This window comes from Ascaphus truei, chromosome 1 (assembly GCF_040206685.1).
Source record: "Ascaphus truei isolate aAscTru1 chromosome 1, aAscTru1.hap1, whole genome shotgun sequence".
Lineage (NCBI taxonomy): Eukaryota > Metazoa > Chordata > Amphibia > Anura > Ascaphidae > Ascaphus > Ascaphus truei.
The window spans coordinates 520,367,760-520,394,548 of NC_134483.1; the positions used below are offsets into that span (position 1 = coordinate 520,367,760).

General features: G+C 41.4%; 2 protein-coding genes across 6 annotated transcripts in view; one reads left to right on the forward strand and one right to left on the reverse strand.

Moving 5' to 3' along the window:
* The window catches only part of ATOH8 (atonal bHLH transcription factor 8), a 188,101-nt gene extending 169,017 nt beyond the window's left edge, over window positions 1-19,084 (forward strand). The window contains exon 3 of the mRNA XM_075571560.1: window positions 18,973-19,084. Within this exon, the coding sequence (XP_075427675.1) occupies window positions 18,973-18,993 (21 nt within the window). The 3' untranslated portion in view covers window positions 18,994-19,084. The remainder of the gene's footprint in view (window positions 1-18,972) is intronic.
* ST3GAL5 (ST3 beta-galactoside alpha-2,3-sialyltransferase 5) overlaps window positions 7,345-26,789 on the reverse strand; it is a 67,908-nt gene continuing 48,463 nt past the window's right edge. For all 5 annotated transcript variants that reach the window (XM_075571501.1, XM_075571519.1, XM_075571510.1 and 2 more), the window contains 4 exons: window positions 24,349-24,692; window positions 12,664-12,850; window positions 11,453-11,611; window positions 7,345-8,233 (listed from right to left, as the gene is read on the reverse strand). In XM_075571501.1, coding sequence (XP_075427616.1) covers window positions 7,961-8,233; window positions 11,453-11,611; window positions 12,664-12,850; window positions 24,349-24,692 — 963 coding nt within the window. In that variant the 3' untranslated portion in view covers window positions 7,345-7,960. The remainder of the gene's footprint in view (window positions 8,234-11,452; window positions 11,612-12,663; window positions 12,851-24,348; window positions 24,693-26,789) is intronic.

Sequence of the window (26,789 nt, forward strand, 5' to 3'; positions counted from 1 at the left end):
AATAGCAGCCCAGACAGGGCTAGTCGGGGGCTAACGGTATTGCCTTTCAAGGCAAGTATCTTAGGAAGCAGGAGGTCCTCTGGACTGCAATTTAACATGGTTCAGCTCTGCAGACCCCCTGCTTCATACCTATAAACAATTTTTTAAATGTTTTCCAGGAAGTAATACATTGAGGTTTACTTCTCATTTTCAAGTATGTCCTGGAAACAGATTTATAACAATACATGGATATATTATTAAAAGAACAGGGTTGGAAATAACCGACTCCCCCATCCTTAAACCAAATCAATAATAAAATCTGGCATATAGTCTACATGGAAAAACTCACTGCCCACCTAACTGGTTCCACTTCACAATTCTCCGAAACATGGGCCCCTGGGTTTAGACACGCAGGTATATCCCCATATTTAGACTAGATTATTCTGAACAGAGTGATTTAAGATTTATGATCTATGTTGTACCTCACCTGTTATTTAATGTTACATGGTTTCAGATGCTGTCCCCTTCCCCCCTTCCCCCCTTCCCATTCTCTCCTCCCCTCCTAATGTGTAATCAGACTATTTACAATATTGTACTATTGTATTGTCCCCCCCCCCCCCCCCCTTTTTTTTCTTTTTGTACCCCTCTTACTTTTGGAAAAATGATTAATAAAAAAGTAACAAAAAAAAAAAAAAAAAAAGAACAGGGTTATACAGTCAATTCCCAGACATTTCATGGACAGATAGAGTAGGAAAATTGGGTACAGGGGATACAACGGCTGGTGAGTTTCAGATTGAAATAGAGAAGCTTTAACATCACTGAACGGCAGAAAACAGCTCACACCCTTTAGCTGCGCCAAAGGGTGTCCGCCTTTGGGGCGACGCAGATGTACACTGAAGGGGCTCAGATTGAACGCAGCTATGAATTCAAAGTCCTTTGTCTTCTTGGCTCATTAAAATTCCAGTGCATGGAGTTGACGTTCTCCATAGTACAAGCAAATGTTAACCCTTAGCACGCTGGTTCCATGCAGAGGGGAACAGCTCTTGTGTAACCCCATCAGGCGTCCGCCTTTGGGGCGACACAGTTGAACACTTAGAGGCAGAGTCATGAAATGTAATAGTGAATACTGTCTTACAATGGAACAGACAATATAGCAGTACCTATTTGGGGAAGGTATTACTTACATGGAATGAAGGATCGGCTCAGTGAGTAAAGACACTGACTCTGTAAACAAGGACACCAAGTTCGAAGTGGGGGGAGCCTGGTTCAAATCCTAGTGTCAGCTCCTTGGGCAAGTCATTGTATCTCCAGGCACCAAAAACAGAGATTGTAAACTCATCTGGATAGGGACTCCCCATGTAAAAAAATAAATATATATATATATCCCCTATGTACAGTGCTCCATACTGTAGGCTATACAGTAATTGTGAGACGCTGTGCATCCCACTGGGAGAAAAGTGGTATATGAAAACGTTATTACATAAGGTTATTATATACCTGCTCTCTTGCACTCTTCTCAATCACCAATGCATTTATACGGTTCAATCCCACTCCTTACCTATGAATTTATGTGCGAAGCACATTATCGTCTATTCTTAAAAACCTGCTCTACCTTACATATATAATTAAGCATTTCCATTGCTCAACCAAATGCATCCATACTTTGCCTCTTCACCATGCCTTACCAATTCTGCATTTCCATGTACTTACTCATTCTGTATTCGTAGCTTTCCAACATACCACTTAGATTGTAACTTGATTAGGACAGGGTCTCATTTCCTTCAGTTTACTGATACATTTGATGCACTGTATGTTTTTGTGCGTGCGTGTAATGTCCCAATGATGACGGCACAAGCTGTATGACCCTTGTCAGATGGTCCAGCCACGGTTGCCCTGACAAACTTTAGAATATCTCTTGAACAATGAGCATGCTAAGAAGTCAGTAGAAGGCAGGACCCACACTGACAGATGTAAAGCATTATAGGAATATTCATATAAAATGTTCACAGTGCCAAGTTATGCTCCTGCTTTTCCTTGTGGATGACGGTGAAGGTTCCCTGCTCATTACCAGGGGAACTACATTATTTCCTGTAAGTTAACACATGGTAGAAAGATGAAGAATTGTCATTGCTATTTTACTTGAAATAGGTTTGCAACGACACGGAGTGTGAAGCAGGGGGAGCCTGGTTCACATCCTGAGCGCCGGTGAGACCGTGGCACTTTGGTTTCGTAGGCCCGCCGGCAATCAAGGGGTTAAAGAGAGCAGTTCAACTTCTGTCATTTTTTTAAAATTTCCTTTCGCAGCTTGTAACAAGTCTGCCTTGGGAAAAAAACCCCTGTTGTGACGAGTGTTTTAAGTGATGCAGCAAGGGAGACCTCTGAACGTGTCAGAATTGTTATCGCGGATGAAGGACGCAATGTCCCAGAATATTGAAGTAGCTTCCTCCGGTTCCAGAAGAAACATACTGTACCAGATATCAGCCAAGTTTCGTATAGGCCAATAAAATTAATCGGATGAGGAACACTTTATGATGGCAGAAAGGAGTCATCAGAGGGAAAACTGATGTCTGACAATGAATCTGTGTTGAACTGGACCACGTGGATCCCCTTAAAAGCCATGAGCGAGATTCTGGAGATTGAGGATTCAGGTTGACCATTTGAAAGAAAGGATAGAATGTTCAGTGAGGCCAAAACAAAACCCAGGAACTTTGATTCATGTGATCAAGCAAATAATGATAAAAGCTAAACACAAGAGTCAAGATAAATGCAACTTGGGATGCCCCAACTCTATGGGAACAAGAGCAACAAACAGGAATAGTGGTGGGTGCTTCAAGCAGAAAAAAACCTAGTCAGGGTAACTGCATGTAGAACAGACGGGAAGCTGAGCAAAAGAAATGCAATAATTTATAAAAAAAAAGTTCATTTAATTGACTGATTACAGTCAAACCATCCGATGATTCGGGGAAGGTGTTCGTACACCGAAACATCGGATGGTTTGTGACTGTAAACACCTTCTTCCCCGAAACATCGGGTGGTTTGTGACTGTAAACACCTTCTTCCCCGAAACGTCGGATGGTTTGACTGTAATCAGTCAATTAAATGAACTTTTTTTAAAATAAATTATTGCATTTCTTTTGGTGTGCTCAGCTTCCCTTCTGTTCATCAAGCAAATAATGAAATTAAATCAAATCAGAATGGTCACGGACAAATAAGAGTTTCTATCTCGAAGGAAGTTTGTAAAGATTTATCTATTTGAAGAAAATAAATTGAAGTCTGGGATTATACTACACTGAAAGTTATTGCGGCGACTGCCAGATGTGCCAGGAGAAATTACCTAACCCATCGATTAATGCCGCTATGTGTAGGAGAATGGAGAGAGCATTAAAGGCGCAATCCAACGTAAATCGGACAGTTTAATTTCTAGGGGGCCTCGGTATGAAGTGTTTGTCAATCAAGGGTTTTCTTTACCCCACCCCGTCCTGATCAGAAAACCCCAAAAAACAAGGGGTGGGGGTACCCTAGTTGTACTAGCTCTGGCACAACACTGACCCTACACAACGGGATTAGCCAGAGGAAAACATCAGTTGGAGGACGGTGATTAAACCATTGTACATCTCAAATCATTGATGCGTGCTGCTATGGGGTCGCTCCTGAAAAGTGGTTACTCTGTGTGACCGACCAAATTCTGATATTTTTGGGGCACGTTCTCCAAATTGAGGATGACACATCAAACCACACAGGGGATTTTATCTAGTGGCAGAACTGTATCTGCTTACAGTTTGCAAGCGTTTAAAAAAAAAAAAAAAAATGAAGTCAGTATTTTGCCACCTACATTTAACACTCACTTTAATGGAACACCAGCTCACATTCAGACAGGAGAAATTGGGAGAGAGACTCAATGGCAGTAAACCAGACGGTTTGATCCCTTCACTTTGATTTTATTGTACTCCTGTATACTCTGGACTTTGCCAACTTGGCTTGTAGTATTGCAGTGTGTTAATGTATATTTTAGTAACCATTTTATATTTCAGTAACCATTTTGTCTCCTATAGTCTTAGTTCTATTTTTAATGCATGTATTGCTTTAAGGTTTGCTCAGGTGGCCTGGCGAGTCTCTTATAACTCGCAGCCTTGAAGATAAGGAAAGAAGGTGAGCTTGTTAGCTTTCTATAAACAAAGCGTTACTCCTTAATACTCCCACATCCCCCTCTCTCTCATTTCCCTCACTCCCTAATAACAAGTGGAAGGCACAAATGTAAGCAACATTTAATCTATGTAGCAATAAATTAGGTAGAACGTCAGCGAATACCTCTAAGACACTTCAGCAAAAAATACCTTGAACTGTTTTTGGCTATATAACTCTGTGTTGTCTGTAATAAAGTAGTCTAGTGATTTGATACAAGAGCTTGCATGTGTCTTATTCAAACTACTGACTCCGGGCCTGCTGTTTTCGCTCACATTGAATAGTTACAAGGTGTCTCTTGAGAGAGTTTTCGGCATCTGGGGAGAGGAACGCAGCGGGGCAGACAAGCAACAAAGAATAACTACATATTTACACAGTGTTTTTGTGTTTTGAGTACTGTGGGCTGCTCCGGTGGTGTCGGGGATTGGGTCAAGGAAGTACCTTATGGTCTATATAGACCTAAAGGAACGGGCCTGAGGAAGGGGTTCTCCCCGAAACGTTGCTCCCCTTATACACCCCCCCCATATCGCTTGTGTTCCCACCCCCCACTTTCCTGGTTTTTGTTTAGCCCACTCCCTGACCCTGTTTATCTTTACACTTTCCACTGTACTAGTAGGATCCCTGTATCCGCTGGTGTCGCCATCACTCCATGTGGTTATCTTGTGTGCTTGCATTAAATTGTGTTTTCAGTTGGCATTTAACCAGTTTTTCATCTTTTTTCTATAGTCAGTGAGTGCTGGAGCTTTAGCTATATTTTGACTTTACAGTGATAGCTTCACCAATTCATATACAAAATAAAAAAATAAAACATTGTTTTTCTAGTTTGTAATAGTTTGCACAAAATACAGTAATAAAAACCCCACAACTGTTTATTTCCAGCATTTAATACACTTCAGTGTTGTTGAAACATTCATGTATACATTCCTTCATCCTTTTATGTCACACATCAGGAAGTAAGTAGGTGCATTTCAAGGCAATCAAAACTCAGTATTGTGACTTACAGTACAAAATGGTCATATAAACGAAGTACATATACAAGTACATAAATATACACAAAGTATACCAGACTTACTCCTACTTTATTTTCAATAAGATTTAAAGCACCTGGAATATGATAAGGCACAGCATGTTTTGTTTTTTGTTTTTTAAATGCGCATTTAAAAATCAAACTGCTAAATTAGCTGCACACTAAAAAAAGACAGATAAATATTTAAAAACAAAAAAACAAAAACAAAAAGGGTTAGTTTAAAAAGATAACATCTCTAAAATCACATGAAATAATTATCTTTGCACTGCATACCTTCCTGAAAAAGTGCCACTGCAGTAGTATGGAACAAATCAATTTGCATCTCTTTGTGCTGCAATGTCACACAGTTGACAAGACAAACAATGTGTTTTTGGAAAATTTGACATGCTCAGTTTCTTGAGCGATTCATGACGAAAATTAGTTTGTGGATGCTACGGATATTCACTGTGGTCGTAAAAATGAAGATCCGTTTTGGGTTATTCCCCAAATATTCTCTTGTGCTACAAGCATTGGTCTTCCCTAATCTGTTCTTGCCACACTTTAGAATAGTTTTCTTAAAGCCACTAACTTCTTCCACCACAGAAAGTAGTCATCATAGCATAATACTGGTGCACAATGTGTAGAATTCCATTGCCAGCAATGGGTTTCATGCAGAAAAATATATATTTTTTCCTTATAATATTCATTTAAAAAAAAAAACTGTCCAACTAAGAATAAGATTACAATCACTACATTGTACACTGCTTCAAGTTATAGAATGGAAAGTAGGTGCAAAGTTATCTTTTATCCTGTGCTGTATAATATTTATGTACTTGTATGTATGCAAACTGTGGCAAAGTCGTCGAAAATAAACAATGGACAGACTCGCTCCAACTATGAATGGAAAAGTGGTGTAATCGCTATGTTCTCCTGTCGCAGCAGAATTTAGTCATCAATATGTGAACATTTCCTAGTTTCCATGAAGACCAGCAGTCGATATGTGATGAGATTCTCAGTCCCGCACACACGTCACTGTATTATTCTGTGGCTTCACTCCGCCTTTGCAACGAACACTGTAAGGCCAGTGCACGGCACTCTAACTACAGGAACCAGTTCCAATGCAGCCTGACCAAGCTCCCGATTAAGTTATTAAATAAAAGTGGTCTTGTCATTCATCTGAAAAGGTCTCAAAGTATTGGTTTGCATGAAGTCTCTTATGAGTCAGCAAGCCACCGAACAAGTAAAAACGTCATAATGGAGCGTAATACCAACTAGGTGCATTCCCTTAAAAATAAAAAAAATAAATGGGCTTTTCCACCCCAAAAAGCAGGTGGGAATCTACTCCTAAAATATGCAACACACCGTTTTTATATAGTCACATATTTCATACGAAAGAAGGGAGCGGCATTTTGTCACCAAAATGTAAAACTTTCCAGCACATGGTTGGGGAGTGCTACACAATAACAGGTAGGGCAGGAGCCCCCCAGCATACAACAAAAAGGGGGGTTTCTTTTTTCAATAAATACAGTGTATTGACAGAGGTTGACCCTTTAACTCTTTCACTACCAAAAGGTGCTTGCAATGTACTCCTCTGCAGTGCATGCCCGTTTGGCCATGAAACGAACAGGTGGAGGCATCAAGTAAGTGCTTTGTTACAGACTGATGGGGAGGAAACTGTGTGCAGGTCATTATTACTTTCATATGAAAAAGGCTGAAGCCCAGGATATTTACATGTGTTTCATGATACATGAAATGTAATTGCAGTAATTAGCGCTGTGCTACATGGGAGTGATCTAAAATGTTTTACTTATTGCAAATGTAGGCCTGGTTATTCAGTCAGTGTTTTGCAGCATTTCCAGGAAAATTGACGGATTAAAAAATTACAAACGGCAGCTGTGAATTTCATGTACAATTCTGCCACCGCAATACATAGGACCTTCAATGACGTCATTCCCCTCATCATCTGACAACTGTCTAGCATGTAAGGGCTTGACCCCGCTGCCTACTACAGCGTCCGCTGCGAGGGGGGGCCGCAGCGCTGAGGCGAGAGCTGCTCCTGCTCTCAATAGAGTTGAGAGCAGGACTCGCGTCGAGTGATACGGCACGCCCCCAGCGGTTCAGCCAATGAGGGCGAACCTGCCGGGTGACGTCATGGCCGCGCCCCCGTCACTCCCCCCCCCCCCCCCCCGGTCTCTCTTCCTGCAGCTCCCTGCAGACCAGGTAATCGGCTGCACGCGCCGCCAATCTCGCGGGCGCGCGTTGCAGCTGAGTTACCGGGGCCTAAGCCTTAGCAAAAACATCAGCAGCTTCGAGAGATAGGGAAAACAAAGCAATCAACACGAGCATAGAATTAACATCAACATGTCACGTGCACAGGATGACTTGGAGATCAGAGATTACAGTGATACGTCATAATAAAAATTACATACAGCAGTTCTGTATCATCAAGTGTGCTGATGGCCACTTTCATGGTTCAAGAAAATATATTTTCAAATCTATATATCTATATATATATATATAAAAATCCTTGAATAATATTCAAATCAGGGCACTTGTATTGGATTAGAGAACCATATGCTGTGGTGCTCTAATGTTTAAAGAGTCATTGCATTAATGTTCAGCTTGAAAACATTCGTTATCAGGGAAACTGCACTGTAGACGGATATGTTTAAGAATGACTTTGGAAGGATACTAGCTTATTGTGTTATGCAGTAGTCAAGTTCAGCAAGTATTTAACGCCAATGTGCACTGACAGACAACATTCCAGGGAAGAGCTGGAGCAGAACGCACTGTTCAGATGTCTGGCTGGTGTGGGTCACAGAAATCACAGTATATACCTCCACTGAGATCTCGTACAATGCCTTCTTTGATCAGTTTCTGGAGCAGAGTTCTTTCTTTTGTGACATCGTGCATATATTGTATGTTCATTTCATTCATGCATAGGTGATCAAAATAGTGCAAAGAGCTATCAGGCTGACTAAGGTCATAGCCAAACCCGGCTAGACTCACTTCATCACACAGATGGGTAGCAAGGATAACTGCAGTCACACCCATTGTGGGCACATTCTGCAAAGGAAAATAGAACATGCACCTTTAAAAAAACATAAAAATAAAATAATAATTTAAAAAAAAACCTTCTCAAACTGAACAACACATGCCGTGTAGTGAATAGTCAAGACTGTTTTTAACCTACTTCTACGTAAGAGGGGCACTTACTCAAATATACTAGGGATTGACAAAGACAAATAAACGCATACTGTAAGACGTGTAATTCTATTTAGGATCTTTCACTGAATTATATGGAGAGGAAAAAAAAACTACATCTAGATCCCAAGCTGCTGAATATTGGAAATCGGTGCAGATTCTCTGTGATCGGCAAAATAACGTCCCCGCAGGATTCTCTAAGGCTTGTCCCTGTCAAACGCTGAATGAAGTCCCCTTAGGCCAGGGGTTGCCAACTCCAGTCTTCAAGAACTACCAAAAGGTCAGGTTTTCAGGATATCCCTGCTTCAGCACAGGTGGCTCAATCAGTGGCTCAGTTGAAGCAGGGAATCCTGTGATGAAGCAGGGATATCCTGAAAACCTTACCTGTTGGTAGCTCGAGGACTGGAGTTGGCTACCCCTTCTTTACAAAGTAAACTAATAGGGATGCCCCTGCTGCTGCCGCAACAAGTAATAGGCGAACGGTGCTTTGGGTGTATGTATGGAGGGAAGTAGGGTAGAGATAGAACCCAAATGTAGCACTCAGGTTCACCCTCTGTATGATGAGTGAATGATTTAAAACATAACTTTATTAGTGTACCAATGAAATAAAATAATGGGTATTAAGAACAGACGACCTGAAGGTATTCTGACCTTCAATACTTGAACCGTATAGGTTCAGGGTCTATGATACCTGTGTGTACCTTGATAATCAGGTTACACACTAAACAACGTTCCTTGTAAGGATCTGATGTAAAACAATTCTTACAGGGTGACTCTAGGGTAGCTGTTTGGGTGCAATTCACTAGTGGCAGAGTATAATCAACCGAAAGTGATGTATAATTGTAGTGGATAACTGTGATTATATGAAGTCTGAATAGGGCATCTCTGGACCCTCATCCTATTAACAGTGTGTTAAACGTTGTTTAGTGTGTAACCTGATTATCAAGGTACACACAGGTATCATAGACCCTGAACCTATACGGTTCAAGTATTGAAGGTCAGAATACCTTGAGGTCGTCTGTTCTTAATACCCATTATTTTATTTCATTGGTACACTAATAAAGTTATGTTTTAAATCATTCACTCATCATACAGAGCGTGAACCTGAGAGCTACATTTGGGTTCTATCTCTACCCTACTTACCCCTGCTTTACGCCAACATCAAACCAAAGGCATATTTTTAAATCTGGATGAAATGTGTTAAGTTTCCAGTAATTACAGAGTAAATCATATTAACAAACAAGCTGAATACATTTTTATTAGTGGAGAGTATTGCCAAAATGAAGTCGCAGCACCTTTGTATGGGACATGATATAAAGCTCATTGTCACCAAGGCTGGCATCGTTTATGATCGATACAAGAAAGCTTTGAAAATGTTTATTCTCCTAGTTGATTCATATTTGTCAACATTAAAATCGGACTATATGATAGCACAGGAACTTTTTCTGTGCCCAGAAACGCGTCGTACTTAAAAAGCTCAACTATTCAACAAAATCACACTAAATTAACATTTTACATGTGCATAAAAGTCCCAGTTAACAGCAAATATGTGTACCCTTGTACTTGTACAGTAAATCAGAGGCTCCCATAACCGTTATAGTTTATACATTATACAGGTCTAGGTGACCTAATAACATCTTTTGGGTTTAATTATCACCTCTATGCCGACGACACACAAATATACTTTTCAACACCTGACCTTACACCTGCTGTACAAACCAAAGTTTCTGAATGTCTCTCTGCTATATCATCCTGGATGGCCCTCCGACGCCTTAAACTCAACATGGCTAAAACAGAGCTCCTCATACTTCCTCCCAAACCTGGCCCTACTACCTCCTGCCACATTACTGTTGGAACTACAATCATTCACCCAGTAGCCCAAGCACGCTGCCTAGGGGTCACGTTCGACTCCTCTCTCACATTCGCCCCTCACATTCAAAACATTTCTAAAACTTGTCGCTTTTTCCTCCGCAATATAGCTAAGATACGCCCTTTCCTCTGTTGTTCGACTGCTAAAACTCTGACTCAGGCCCTCATTCTCTCCCGTCTTGATTACTGTAACCTCCTGCTGTCCGGCCTTCCTGCCTCTCACCTGTCTCCCCTACAATCTATCCTAAATGCTGCTGCCAGAATCACTCTACTCTTTCCTAGATCTGTCTCAGCATCTCCCCTCATGAAATCCCTCTCCTGGCTTCCGATCAAATCCCGCATCTCACACTCCATTCTTCTCCTCACTTTTAAAGCTTTACATTCTTCTGCCCCTCCTTACATCTCATCCCTAATTTCTCGGTATGCACCATCCAGACTCTTGCGTTCTTCTCAAGGATGTCTTCTTTCTACCCCCTTTGTATCTAAAGCCCTCTCCCGCCTTAAACCTTTTTCACTGACTGCCCCACACCTCTGGAATGCCCTTCCCCTCAGTACCCGACTAGCACCCTCTCTATCCACCTTTAAGACCCACCTTAAGACACACTTGCTTAAAGAAGCATATGAATAGCACTGTGGATATTCTAAACACGATACATAATGCTTGGCCCCCTGCAGACGCACTTACCAGAACTCCCTCCTACTGTCTCTGTACGTTCTCCCTACCTACCAATTAGACTGTAAGCTCCTCGGGGCAGGGACTCCTCTTCCGAAATGTTACTTTTATGTCTAAAGCACTTATTCCCATGATCTGTTATTTATATTATCTGTTATTTATTTGATTACCACATGTATTACTACTGTGAAGCGCTATGTACACTAATGGCGCTATATAAATAAAGACACACAATACAATACAATACATTGATAACATTTTGGCCAATTGGTGGAATCTGCGCAACGTAAATAATGGTTAAGCGCAAACATAATGTGGTTATGCCCTGTGTGATATAATAAAAAAATCAGCAGGGAGCACAAGTTATTAGCCTCAATAAACATATGCCTATGGAGATCTGATCTGGTGACTTGATGCAACTCATATTTTTTTCCGAACTATACCTTGTGAATAAATAGGTTCTATTATCCCAGGTGCTGCCAGGCGCACCGAATGCTTATACTGTACATCTTAAAACAAAACAAAAAAAACAAATATACCTTGTCAAAGCCCCACCATGTCGCCCAGGGCTCAGGGTACTGGAGTATATCGAATGCAGTCTCTTTAATGATGAGTGGATTCAGGATACGAAACTGGTTTGATTTTAGTGGGAGTTTCTCAGCTACTCTCTTCCAGAAAAACAGTTTATTCCACGCAGACTACAAAGAAAAAAAAAATATATATATATATATATCTATATAGAGGAGGTCTATCAACACTCAAAATAAAGTGCTTCACAAAAAACACAATTTTTACTAAATTAAGAATACACATTATTTTATACACAATTCATAGAATTGAAAATATACCTGGAATGTATATCTTTTTAAGGTGTGTTCCCTTTAAGAAGCACTTGCTTTACATGTTTTAATTACCCTGAGGAATATAAACATGACTGTCTGAACACTTGTGCTCAAGCCGCTTTACATTCATGCACGCTACACATCTTTCCATAAACCAGTACTGTACTGTAGGCTACACTGAAATGTATATAAAACCATACCTTAAAGGCAGTCTATACCCACACTCATCTTCTACTTTTTGCTGTGTTTCTTTTTGAAAAGCACATTGAAGTTATGAACATGTAAAAAAAAATAATAACGGGGAGATGTCTTGTTGGCAATCTCGCGATGTTTATGGTAATTTCGCATGACCAATTATTCGCTCATAAATCACTGGCGCAGAACAGGTCACTTGCGGACCAAAGCCGCCCCGTTCTCCCTCTCTCCCAGGTGCTGAGGGGGCGCTCCCCCCGGATAGCCGTTTCATGAACGTGCACTCAGCATGCACAACACAAGTTCCGATGGTAGGAGGAGCAGGGCGTTAATAAGGAGCCCACCGGCATAAGGAAGCTGAACTGAGAGGCATTCTTATCTATGGTTGCAATGTCCCTCATGGGCTATTCTCTCCCTTCTCTGTCACCCTCCCCTACATCACCCTCTTCACCGCTTACTCCCCCCCCCCCCCCCCTCACAGCCCCCACGTTTGCTTTCAGGAAGGCCAAGAACATGACCGATACAGCACACTAGGAAGTATTATTAAAACCCAAAACAAAACGCAAACTGCACCTCTGGGGTCATTTATCAAAAGTCTCTGTGGTATAAAACCGATGCCGTTCATTTGTGACTAAAAAGAAGTACATTTGTAGCAGCAGCCATAGGCTTTGCTGATCCCCAAATGGCTCAACTGATACGCAGTTACTCCAACTCACCATGGTTTCATTTTTCAGCATTGCATAAAGCCAGTTGAAATCCACATACTTGAAGAGAACAGTAACAAACAAGCTATTGTGATAGTACTCCTCATCGGAGGCGGGAGCTCCTTCTGGATAAGTCATCCTGATGGTGGTTTTGTTCCCAACATCACGTGTATAGCCTAGCACCGGAGCGTTGTTTAATCTGGAATGCAAACAGGTTTGTTGTATTTATTTAGTCAATTGGCTTACATGCAGTGTCTTCTACCTGTAAATGTTAGTTGTAAACCTCCTGAACTCTGGGAGGCTATTTACTTAAGTCTCCTGGCTGTAAAACTGGGTAAAAACAAATGCAAAAAAATGTGGTGCAGTCTTGAACTAAGCCACGTGTGCTGAAGCAGGGATATCCTCAAAACCTGTTGGTAGCCCTTGAGGACTGGAGTTGGCTTCCCCATGCATAGACACTAGTATGGACTGTATAAAATACAATAAACTAGTTGAGTTCTCATTCTACAGGTACAGCCAGCATGACTAGGGCTGGGTTTTTTATTTTTTACAATGTATAGCCGTGTTCATGCAGATGTGTACACACACACACACACACACACACACACACACACACACACACACACACACACACACACACACACGTGACATGAATGATATTCTATGCACTCCTAGTTTCACGAAGCCCAAAGCAGCGTCCGCACAGAAAATATATTACAGCTGTACAACACAGAGCCGGCCGTACATCATTTTGTGGGGGGGGGGCTTACTCCTGTTGCAGGAAGCCGTAGAACACCACTTTTCAATATATGCATTGTATTAGCTGTGTGATACCATCACTGTCCTCTAGGGGCAGAATAGGGCAGCTACAGGACTTTTGCAGCACACAGAGTTAATCTTCCCTAGAGAAAACAAGCAGCTGCTAACTAATGGCCTTAATCAACCTGTCTGAACAAGGAAGTGGTTTAAAAAACAAAAACACAAAAAGGAGGGAGATCACAGGATCTCCCCAAGATCCCAATTCACTGCACTCAAGGGCTGTTACATATAAATGGGGGTAGATACTCCCAGACCTAATAGTCTAGATGGCTAATATGAGTACACACAGTAACCGCTCCAACACTATGGAAGGACAATTACCAATAAAACGCCCGATTGGCAAGAAAATAAAAAAACTTTGATGTAACCAAAACATCGACGCAACACTAATAATACACTCAAATAAATAAAACAACTAAAAGGGTGAGAGTATTACACGCTGCCTATAGAAATGGAATCAACGCTCTCCAAATTGTATTGTATTGTACTGTATCTCTTTATTTATATAGCGCCATTAATGTACATAGCGCTTCACAGTAGTAATACACGTGGTAATCAAATAAATAACATATAATATAAATAATAGATCATGGGAATAAGTGCTTCAGACATAAAAGTAACATTAAGGAAGAGGTGTCCCTGCCCCGAGGAGCTTACAGTCTAATTGGTAGGTAGGGAGAACGTACAGAGACAGTAGGACGGAGTTCTGGTAAGTGCGTCTGCAGGGGGCAAAGCTTTATGTATCATGTGTTCAGAATATCCACAGTGCTATTCATATGCTTGTTTAAGCAAGTGTGTCTTAAGGTGGGTCTTAAAGGTGGATAGAGAGCGTGCTAGTCGCGTATTGAGGGGAAGGGCATTCCAGAGGTGCGGGGCAGTCAGTGAAAAAGGTTCAAGGCGGGAAAGGGCTTTAGATACAGAGGGGGTAGAAAGAAGACATCCTTGAGAAGAACGCAAGAGTCGGGATGGTGCATAACGAGAAATTAGGGCTGAGATGTAAGGCGGGGCAGAAGAGTGTAAAGCTTTAAAAGTGAGGAGGAGAATTGAGTGTGAGATGCGGGATTTGATCGGAAGCCAGGAGAGGGATTTCAGGAGGGGAGACGCGGAGACAGATTTAGGAAAGAGTAGAGTGATTCTGGCAGCAGTGTTTAGTATAGATTGTAGGGGAGACAGGTGAGAGGCAGGGAGTCCGGACAGCAGGAGGTTACAGTAATCAAGACGGGAAAGAAAGAGGGCCTGAGTCAGAGTTTTAGCAGTCGAGCAACAGAGGAACGGGCGTATCTTAGTGATATTGCGGAGGAAAAAGCGACAGGTTTTAGAAACGTTTTGAATGTGAGAGAGGAGTCCAGTGTGACCCCTAAGCAGCGTGCTTGGGCTACTGGATGAATGATCGTACTTCCAACAGTAATGTGGAAGGAGGTAGTAGGGCCAGATTTGGGAGGAAGTATGAGGAGTTCTGTTTTTGCCATGTTGAGGTAAGGCGGCGGAGGGCCATCCAGGATGCTATAGCAGAGAGACATTCAGAAACTTTGGTTTGTACAGCAGGTGTAAGGTCGGGTGTTGAAAGGTAAATTTGTGTCATCAGCATAGAGGTGATATTTAAACCCAAAAGATGTTATTAGGTCACCTAGAGAGAGTGTGTACAGAGAAAAGAGAAGGGGTCCCAGGACAGAGCCCAGGGGTACCCCCACAGAGAGATCAAGAGGAGGAGGTGGTGTTAGCAGAAGAGACACAAAGTACGATGGGAGAGGTAAGAGGAGATCCAGGATAGAGCTTTGTTCCGAATATCAAGAGCATGGAGAATGTGAAGGAGAAGAGGGTGGTCCACAAGTGTCAAAAGCAGCGGAGAGGTCGAGTAATATAAGCAGAGTGTAATGACCTCTGTCTTTGGCAGCATGGAGGTCATCAGTTATTTTAGTGAGGGCTGTTTCCGTGGAGTGAGCAGTGCGGAAGCCAGATTGTAGAGGGTCTAGGAGAGAATAGGTGTTGAGAAAATGAAGCAAGCGAGAGAATACAAGACTTTCAAGGAGTTTAGAGGCAAAAGGCAGGAGGGAGACAGGTCGATAGTTAGGACAGGTAGGGTCAAGCTTGCTGTTTTTGAGTAATGGTATAACTGTTGCATGTTTGAAGGAGAGGGAAAGGTACCAGAGTAGAGGGAGGAGTTAAAAATGTGTGTGAGCGTAGGGATTAGATAGAGTAGGACCAAGAGGTTTTAGGAGATGGGAAGGAATGGGGTGAAGAGAGCAAGTGGTAGAGGGAGAAGAGGAGATCAACAGTGACACATCCTCCTTTGAGACAGTGGAAAAAGAGTCAAGGAAGGCAGGAGGAGAGTTAGGAAGAGGTGTAGGATGGGAGGAAGAAACAGAAGGAATGTTCTGACGTATGGATTCCACCTTTCCTTAAAATAGTCAGCAAAGTCCTGACCGGAGGAAGAAGAGGCAGCTGAGGGTGGTTTGAGTAGAGCGTCAAAGACAGAGAAGAGTCGGCGTGGGTTAGACTTGTGCGTGTTGATTAGTGAAGAAAAGTAGGCTTGTTTAGCTTGCGAGCGGGCAGAGTTGAGACAGCATAGCATAAATTTGTAGTCAAGGAAGTCTGCGAGAGTATGAGATTTCCTCCTGAGGCGTTCAGAGGAACGAGTGGAGAAACGTAGCATGAGCGTGTGGGAATTTAGCCAGGGTCTGGGGTTAGAAGGGCGAGGACGGCAAAGAGAAAACCTTGCATGTACATCAAGAGAGGAGGATAAGGCAGAGTTGTAGTTCCTGACCAGGTTGTCAGGGTCTGTAGCAGAGCTGGGAGAGGAGAGGGAGGATCGTAAAGTGGACTCAAAGTCAGTCAATTAAACTAAAAGATAAACTAAGGTGCAAAGGGGTGAATGTATATGGTAGAGGCAGAAGTTAACCAAAGGTTAACACAAGAACCCCAATTGCTGCACTCAAAGTGTAGTATAAATACCGTAATGATAGGGGTATACAATAACCCACTGGAGGAGTGATGCATTCCTCCTAGAATCGACACATCAAGGTGAGTATTGTTCTCACAGTTAAACTAAAATAACAAAATGTTATTTCTATAATACACAACAATAAAATGTAAAAGTATATACATAAGGTTGATTAAAATCCCCGGGAAGGCGGTAGATTAGGGTGTAGCAATACTGGGTAATTAATCCATGGAATGCTGACTCTGTATATGTAGAGCAGTGTTACCAAAGTCTAATGGCTAAAATAGCAAATTAGGAGCTTCAATAGTGTAGGTAATCTGCAGATGTACAGCCCTATCAGACCCTTGCTACTAATTAGACAGAGAAGGGGAAGGGTTATGAGAGTAACCCAAAAGAAATCCTATTTGCACTCACTAACACTAATAAATGGCTAGGAAAAATTCAATCCTTTGGAGGGGCCCATTCACCATTTAGTAAATATATTAAAACAGATTATTTAACAAATATGCAAAGCCCAAAAAATAAATCGTTTAAAGGAACAGGGGGTAGGTGCAGGAAGGTGAGTGATCAGTTTAACTTATAATCACAAGTAGGTTGTCGCTCTCTAGTGAGATAAGGGACAACGTGTATACATGTGTTGTAGTGATATATCAATGGTCCTATAGGACAATATCTCACAAACCGCTATATACCCTTTGCTTGATAAGGTATATATGTATCTTATATCTAAACCGGTATTAGGGTCAATTTATACAGAGTATGTGTTCGGAAAACTGATGCGTTGTAGGGAGCGTTATAACGCATCAGTTTTCCGAACACATACTCTGTATAAATTGACCCTAATACCGGTATAGATATAAGATACATATATACCTTATCAAGCAAAGGGTATATAGCGGTTTGTGAGATATTGTCCTATAGGACCATTGATATATCACTACAACACATGTATACACGTTGTCCCTTATCTCACTAGAGAGCGACAACCTACTTGTGATTATAAGTTAAACTGATCACTCACCTTCCTGCACCTACCCCCTGTTCCTTTTAACAATTTATTTTTTGGGCTTTGCATATTTGTTAAATAAACTGTTTTAATATATTTACTAAATGGTGAATGGGCCCCTCCCAAGGATTGAATTTTTCCTAGCCATTTATTAGTGTTAGTGAGTGCAAAAAGGATTTATTTTGGGTTACTCTCATAACCCTTCCCCTTCTCTATGTGTTCATTATTCCCGTATGCACCCTTCATCTATATAGTTTCTACACATTTGGAGAGCAGCAATATATTCTGCTTTGTATACTAATTAGATAGCATAGTTATGAATCAGCTGATGTTGCAAAAATAATAATGTAGCTCGGCAGAAAAAGGACCCTCCTTAATATGGCCACACCTGTAACCTGGCGCTGCTTAGTACATCAAGACCTACTTACAATATAATAGCAAGGGAACAGATAAAAGACAAGCAGTATACCAGCTATAACAACCACCAGACTGCAAGCTACATTTGTAGCAAGACACACCATGCAGTCTGAAATTAGTACACAAAGTGGCAATGGAGGATAAGCATCATATGTTAATAACAGCCCACAGTGTAACTCTAAGGCTGCGTCCATAGAGGGTGGAGCAGTGCTGAGCCGCGCTGACGCTTGCCTGCTGAAGCCTGAGCGATTTCATGGACAAGCAGGCGAGCCAGCGTGCGCGATCGGGAGGCGGGACATTGACTTGCTGTGATTGGAGGTTTTCAGCCGACGGCGCGCTGAAAAACAGCTTTGGCTGTCGGCTGTAAAATCCAACTCCTCAGCACGCCTGCGGACGCTCGCGTGAGCCCCCTCTCAAGACATCCTCATTGAGGATTCCGGGGCTCAACGCGGAGCGTCCGCACGGCTCAGCGCTGCCTGTCCTTCCATGGACGTAGCCTTAGTAGCCGGCTGCTCTTGCAGCTCCTGTCCCATACCCCTGAGCCAAACTCTATTGTATAGCCGCATGACAGCGATATAGCAGGCGCCACGGAACCCAGCTACATACACAAATGGCACCCCGGTACAGCAGCTCGAGTGGGTAGTGTAATCACTAGGCTGACTGGCTAGGCAAAATATGCACATAGGAGTGAGTAGTTCATAAGGCTAGGTATGGGGAATAGGATTGATACGACCGGGTAATGATGGTACTGCGCTGGTAACCAGATACTGCCGAGCTGTAGCACAGCTGATTCAGACCGCCTCCTGCATTAGCGTCACCGTCAGGACGCTCTGATCCCAATGCACGTTTCGTTTGTCTCTGCAAACTTCGACGGGGAGGAGTTAAGTTGCGTGGGTGTGATGGTTAAATATAGTCACTAATTACTGTGTCAATTAGTGTAAGCCAATCCCATTTATATGTGGACTGGTGCTATCTGTTTGTACGTTTCTAAGCCTCTATTCTGGCTATGTATGGTGCATACTAGATAGTCTTGGATAATTATGTAGAGATCAGTAGTGCTGGATAGTTTAGTAGTTCCTACGACATAATAGGGTTGAGAATTAATGTTAATAAATCTCTTTGTGTTTTATCTTTACAGGGAAAGAAGACGACCTTTTAGAGACCGAGTAAAAAATATCATTGCCCACGTACAGAGACATCGTGAATACCGTGATATTATGTGTTGTACATCAGACACCAATGAAGTGAATAAAAAGGAATTTGGTATAATAAATGAATGAAGTTCGGTTGTAGTTTTCATTGTGAGGGGGGTATATGGAAGTGTCATAGCATCCAGGTAGTAACTTAAATCAATTTGATGGACATAGAGACTCGAAATAATATCAGCTAGGTCAGTTCTTAACCTGATGATGGTGAGCTACTACCCCTAGAGGTTACAGCATTCCATGGAATAGTGTAAAAATGTAATAACCTACACATATAGTTACAAATGTATCAGTGGTGTAGGAGTGAAATGATTGCTAATGTGCCGCCCCTATTGGTCAATGCGGCACAGGAGACTTTAAGAGCCACTAACACTGTATACCACAACCCCTTAAGTATTAACCTATGTCGGATATTCCTCTGACCCTCTTGATAGATACCTGCCCGAGTTGGTCATGGACAGGGAGCTCGTGACATTATCGCTTATCCCTATCAATGTCTTATCAAGCATCTATCGTTGCAGAAAAATGCTAGCACTCTGATTATTGTAAATCCAGGGTATAGGATGGGGGTAGTTGATCGTGAAACACCCTTACTGGTCAAAGCGACTCTAGAAACTTAAATAGTTCCTACAACTTATATCCCAATGTTGTTGTGATGGATAATGTATGTACCAATGATGGAATATCATCATCATACATATAGATGAGTGGTAGTGGTGTAGGAGTGGTTAAAAGCTAATGGGCCACCCCTATTGGACAATGCGCCCTGAACGACTATACGAGTCACTTAACTCTGTATACCAAACCCCCCCCCCCCCCCCCAAAAAAAAATGTATACCAGATCTTCCTATAAGAATCAATTGCACTGGTATTGGTTATCACAGTCTCAATTGTAAGCAAAAAGGTATCCTAGGTATATAGTTTACAAAAATGAGGAATATAGAAAACCGTCATTGAGGCCGTCCGGAGACAATGCGTGTTAGTTATGTATCCAACGGCACTCTTTCGGCAGGAGCCGTTTATCCCAATCGCCTTTGCGAATGCCCCAAGAATAAGCTCAATCCCTGTGAATTTAAGGACTTGGCTATCTCCTCCATGCTCCTGTAGTACATGTCTGGCCACCGGTGTATCAAGTTTGTTCCGTACCGACCCAATATGTTCCAAAATCCTAGTTTTAAACATTCTGTGGGTCTTCCTCACGTACTGTTTACCACATATACAATTCACTAGATAATTAACGCCTGTTGTTAAACAATTGATGAATTCTTTAATCATATATGTTTTGGAGTTGGTTGAGTCTGAGAATTGTTTGTTGCATTTAATTGAGTCGCAGGCTTTACACCTGCCAAAGCGGTACGTGCCAGCTGGTTTTGGTCCTAGCCATGTTTTACTTGGTTTATCACAGAAATGGCTATGGACCAATCGATCTTTAATGTTCCGGGCACGTTTGCATGTCATACTGGGGGTAGATTTTAGGACATTTTGTAGATCCTTATCCTCCATTAGGATGTGCCAATGTTTGGATAGAATGTTTCTTACGTCACCTCACTGACTACTATAACGCCCAATGAATCCGATTGTTTCTTTAGTTGTATTTTGACATTTAGATTGATTAGTTAGAAGGGTAGGTCTTAATGTATTGAGAGCTCTCTTGTATGCTCTATTTATCACTCTCTGACTATGACCCCTTTCTAAAAATCTTTCTTTCATATCAATATATTGTGTTTTGTATTCAACTATAGTGGAGCAATTCCGCTAAAGGCGGAGAAATTGGCCGGTAGCTATGTTATCCACTGTATGTCTAGGGTGATGGCTGGTGGCCAATAACAAGCTGTTAGTGGCTGTTGGCTTACAAAAGATGGCAGTTACCAAGCCTACCCCTCTTTGTTAGTTGAGACAGTCAAGTCGAGAAAGTAAATTTTTTCCTTACTGATTTGGTGAGTCAATCTTAAATTATGTTGGTTCTGATTAAGTGTAGAAATGAATTCTACGAGAAGAATCTCTGTGCCCCTCCAGAGCATCAGGATGTCATCAATGAAGCGAATCCATAAGATGACGTGCGATGTATATTGGTCCGTAGCCTCAGCGAAGATCACAGTCGCCTCCCACCAGCCAAAGTAGAGATTAGCATAGGTGGGGGCGACTGTAATCCCCATGGCCGTGCCTTGTGTCTGGTGGTAAACCTTACCATTAAACTAAAAAAATAAATTGGTAAGTGTAAAGTCAAGCAATTTCAGTATGAACTCATTGTGGTTCCTCATACATCTATTCCTAGCCCCCAAGAAATAACTCACTGCTTGGATGCCACTCTGGTGTGGAAAACTGGTGTACAAACTTTCCACATCTAATCCAACTAGGAATGTTTGGTCATCAATGTGTATGTCTTCCAGTTTTAATAGTGCATCCTTCGTATCTCTCAGATGTGAGGGTAGAGCGGAGACATATGGTCTCAAAAAATTGTCCAGATACATGCTGGCCTTTGAAGTTAAGTTATCTATTCCAGGTACAATAGGTCTCCCTGGTGGTGGAATGGTACCTTTGTGAATTTTAGGAAGATAATAAAACGTTGGCAATTGTGGTGACTTCATAGAGATAAAGTTATATTCATTTTTAGAAATAACTTTTAAATCAGCAGCTTCCTTTAAGATCGTCAACAGTTACAGCTGATAGTCCTTAGTTGGATCTGTTGCTAGAATGTTATAACATCAGCTATCTGATAAGAGACGTGCACACTCTTGTACATAGTCCGTTTTTTCTAATATGACTGTGTTGCCGCCCTTATCAGATGGTTTGATGACAATAGTAGTGTGTTTCTAAATCGTTTAAGGCTAGATGTTCTTGATAGCTGAGATTAAACTCGTTTGTTTGAGTGTTAAGTTAGTACATGTTTCTGAGGGTGGTGTAAAGGTGGACTTTTTTTTTTAAATATGTAAAAGGGCCTTCACCTTGGGGTCTCGCACTCTCGTTAATTAGAGTTTCTAAGATGTCTATATTGGCCAGATCCAATTGATTACAATCCTATAGTGGAGTATTGAGGTTGGACATTTGCCGACGCCTTGTAAAGAATTTGTGCAGCAAAAGTTTCCTAGAAAACAGATTGATGTCTTTTACTATTTCAAAAATGTCGATTCTGTTAGTTGGGCAGAATGAAATGCCTTTGGCCAGGACTTTAAGATGGTTAGAATCAAGGATCTTATTAGAGAGATTGACTATTTGCGTTGTTGTTTGGGGTTCTTTTTCTTTTTGTATGTAGTGTTCTTTTGCGTCTGCTCTTTGTAACCCCAGAGCTTCCTGTCTCTTAAATCTACCGTTGCCCCATTTGTGTCTTGCTACAAATGTAGCTTGCAGTCTGGTGGTTGTTAGAGCTGGTATACTGCTAGTCTTTCGATCTGTTCCCTTGCTATTATATTGTAAGTAGGTCTTGATGTACTAAGCAGCGCCAGGTTACAGGTGTGGCCATATTAAGGAGGGTCCTTTTTCTGCCGAGCTACATTATTATTTTTGCAACATCAGCTGATTCATAACTACTGTATGCTATCTAAGTAGTAGCACGGGTCTGATAGGGCTGTACATCTGCAGATTACCGTACACTATTGAAGCTCCTAATTTGCTATTTCAGCCATTAGACTTTGGTAACACTGCTCTACATATACAGAGTCAGCATTCCATGGGTTAATTACCCAGTATTGCTACACCCTAATCTACCGCCTACCCGGGGATTTTAATCAACCTTATGTATATACTTTTACATTTTATTGTTGTGTATTATAGAAATAACATTTTGTTATTTTAGTTTAACTGTGAGATCAATACTCACCTTGATGTGTCGATTCTAGGAGGAATACATCACTCTTCCAGTGGGTTATTGTATACCCCTATCATTACAGTATTTATACTACACTTTGAGTGCAACAATTGGGGTTCTTGTGTTAACCTTTGGTTAACTTCTGTCTCTACCATGATAGTATTACACCTAAGAGGATATGGAATAGGGTAGAATAATTGAATTCCTCAAAGTGAATCCTCGGTCTGAAAGCTGCCATACTGAGAGACTCTTTTCCCCAGAGAATGGGGGAGATAGAAGTGCTCCCCCTTAGAAACAGATAAGCAAAAAATCCTTTGTTATTGCCGCATGCAAAAACTGTAGATTGTTGCATATGCCAGGGCATGTTTTGGCTTGGGAACCAGCTTAGCTGGCCATGCAGTTAGTGAGGGCAAAAGCTACGGTGTAGTTAGCTTTCCCTAAAGGAAATAGGTGTTTATTTTATTATTTGGTTCTTCTTAAAGGCACGGTGGGCCTGTTGGTATATGATTTAATCCCTGTAAATAAACCCCTGCATAGAAAATAGTGTTTCCGGCCTTAAATTGGAATAAGAGAGACTGCAACGTGGTGTGGGCATCACAATATGCATTGTATTAGCTGACAAAGGAGACCAGCAATTGCTTCTAAGTGTAGCCTAGTGCCCCTGGCTATGGGTATCCGGTCCTGGCACATCAGTCCTGGTAAGTGCAGGTAGTGTCAGGGTTAAATCCTTCATGAGCCAGCGTGAGAGTCCGGCAGCACACTACCAATTGTGTTATATTGTAGCCATAGCCAGGGGCAGGCTAGTGGCAGTTGGAAGCATCATGCCTTCGGGGGTGGTTACAGGTGTCGGCACCGTGGGGTGATGCCTGGTCCGACCTCAGGCCTGCCCAGTTTTAGGGCAGGGTCACTAACCCCTCCCCCAGGTATATAATATGCTTCCTTCCCAAATTATAGGAGTGTGATTCCAGGATGTAGCCTGCTCCAGAGTGAGTGAGGCGGTTCTGCCTCACCCCATCAGGGCGAAAGGGGGTGGTGACTAGCCCCAAGGGTCCCAAGCCATTGGGGGGCCTAGTCAGGGACAGAGCAAGCAAGATGTGAGGGAAGGTGAATAGCAGAAGGGTGACAGAGTACCTCTCTTGTATGGGAGACGGAATAAGCTGGCCTGCCAATAAATGGTATGAAGTTCCCTGTCTCCTGTCTACATTACTGAGAAGGGGGTTCCTGTGGGGTTCCTCTCTGCCCCTGGCAGATCCCCATAGGATGGAGGCGCTGCACCAGCGAGTCCAGAAGCCTGTCCCTTGCCGATCCCCATACCAATGAATGGGTGTTACATAAGCCATACATTTTCTGCATGCATTTAAAAGTATGTGATAACACTAAAAAAAAATAATCAGGATTTGTTTTGACAAGAGTTCTCCTAAAAAATGGTTTGTATGAAGATAAAGATATTAGATGCTGAAAAAGAAGATTGAATGGACGCTAAACAGATCATACCGGTACATACCTGATTACAATATCAAACTGGTCCACCATATGTCCTAGTGCTAATCCGTGCAGAATCCCACCGCTGCCTATGACAATGCATCGTTTGCAGCGTTTGGATTTTAAGCTCTTGGGCAGATCATCTTCAGGCATCATTTCTAAAAGATGACCCAGTTTCTCCGTGTACTGATAAAAACCAAACGGAGGGCGGTATTTGTACAAAGATTCATTCAGGTCTGTGGTTTTCTTCACGAAGCTAGATATAGTCTTGCTGTACTTGTTACTGAACACGCGGCCCATTTCCGTTTTAGCAAACGCTGGCCGGCATTTTGCTTGTACCACTTCTTTGGCAAACTTCTGCGCTCTCTAAATGGGAGACAGAAAACATGATGTGGTCACATACACAAAGAATGCCAGTGATCAGGACAAGGGACATCCAGGATATATACGCCAAGTGACTATATACTCCGAATCAGTTACTTTCTTGAACTATTTTCTCTTGGGAGAGCACACTGAGGGAAGTACCACATTCAGATCGCGTGGGTACGCGCCAGAAGAAGGCATAGTCACTTCTCCCCCACCCCCAATTTGTTATATTGTTTGTCATTTCTCTATATGATCGAGCCCCAATTATAATTACAATATTTACTTTAAGTTGTCCGTTAATAGTGATTTCATGCACCTTTTTTCATTTTGTATTCATCCTGCATACACCCTGAACAAACAGCCTTTGTTGCCAACTATCTGTAAGACTGTTATTCTTGCTTTGATATACATTGGTTCATGTGTTTTCCTGATTCTGTGTACATATGCTGTTTGTATATACTTTGTCTGGTTTTATGTTCATATATTTTTTCACTTCAGTAAAATCATATTTGATTTTTTCTTCAATAATCACCTTGTTCCCATTACTTCATTGAAAAAATGAGTGTGGGGAACCTTTAAGTAGATATAATAATAATAATAATATATACAAAGAATGTGTGTGTAAGAGGGAAGCCTCCCAAAGGAGACAGCTGGGAAAAAATATATACATAGGTAGCATAATTACTGTAATTTAAACCAAACCCAAGTGTATACAAAAGATAGTATCTGTCAACAGTTTATTAGTATATACTGCAGAACAGTTTAGGGTTTTATCACAAAAAAAGGATTAGGTAAACAATTTAAACAAAGCAAAGCATTTGGTTACAATGAAAGTATTCAAAATGAAATAACATACTTTGAAAAAATGGTCTTGCTCTCCTACATTTAACCCATTAAACACAGCCATTAGTTTGCCATTACTAAAATGAGGACTAATGGTAGCAATACCAACGTTGCACTGATCAGGGCTATGAAATAAAATAGTACAGGAACTCAGAATGGCTGCTAAACCATAGAAAATGTGAGCGTGTGAATGTGTATATATTTTTGTGTGCATGTGCTCCAGAACTTACTCAAAAATTGTGGCTCCTAGTGAAACATGATTTCCTATTCTCTATGTGTAACACCACTTACTCCAAAGTAGGCAATGTAAAAACAAAACAAAAAAATCCAATACAGAAAATCAACATTAGTGGGAATAATTCATATATGCTATGGGATTTGAAGCAGCTGTTGCAGAAGTGAAGAAGTTAAATCGTTCCATGTATTAGTGTCTTTGGATGTAGCACTGAGCTGTGTTTCATGTTCTGTCTCCGGTTGAAAATATATATTGCCAAGCTCAGTAGCACTCCTCTTTGACACTTATACGTATATGTATGTATGTATGTATGTATGTATGTATGTATGTATGTATGTATGTATGTATGTATGTATGTATGTATGTATGTATGTATGTATATATATATATATATATATATATATATATATATATATATATAGTGGTTATTTTGGGGTTTCAATATGAGCTTATGGGGGTCCTGTATGTTTTGCAATTCTTGTTCAGCTGGTCCTGGCTGATTTGGAGGGTGGCTCCTCCTTCCCTAGTTTGAAGCTCCCGCTCCCACTATTAAATGGTTAAAGTCCATTCCTTTGCACCTTCCACACCCTTGGGAACCTGCATCCAGTTTGATTGCGACAAATCTAATACAGAGTGTTTTTCCTGGTATTATACAGGTTAATAAGAGCTTCAAATCAGACTTAGAACTATGCAACTAATTTTGACAGATTTATTATAAATCATTCTTCCTGGTAATGTACAGGTTATTAAGAATCTATTTTAGTGTTAGGACCCTTGAGATGTGGTCTGCCTTGGAGGGGCTCAAGGGCTTACAACACTTTGGCCAAAGGGTTAAACTAAAAGACCATTTTATTCAAATGATTGAGATATAGATATATAGATATAGATAGATATATATATATATAGCTCTGTCTGTGTTTCATGTTCTGTCTCTGGTTTTAAACCTCTTATATCATTACAAGAACAAGTTTACATTAGTATTGTATTAATGGTATAACTATTAAAGCAATGAGGATGTA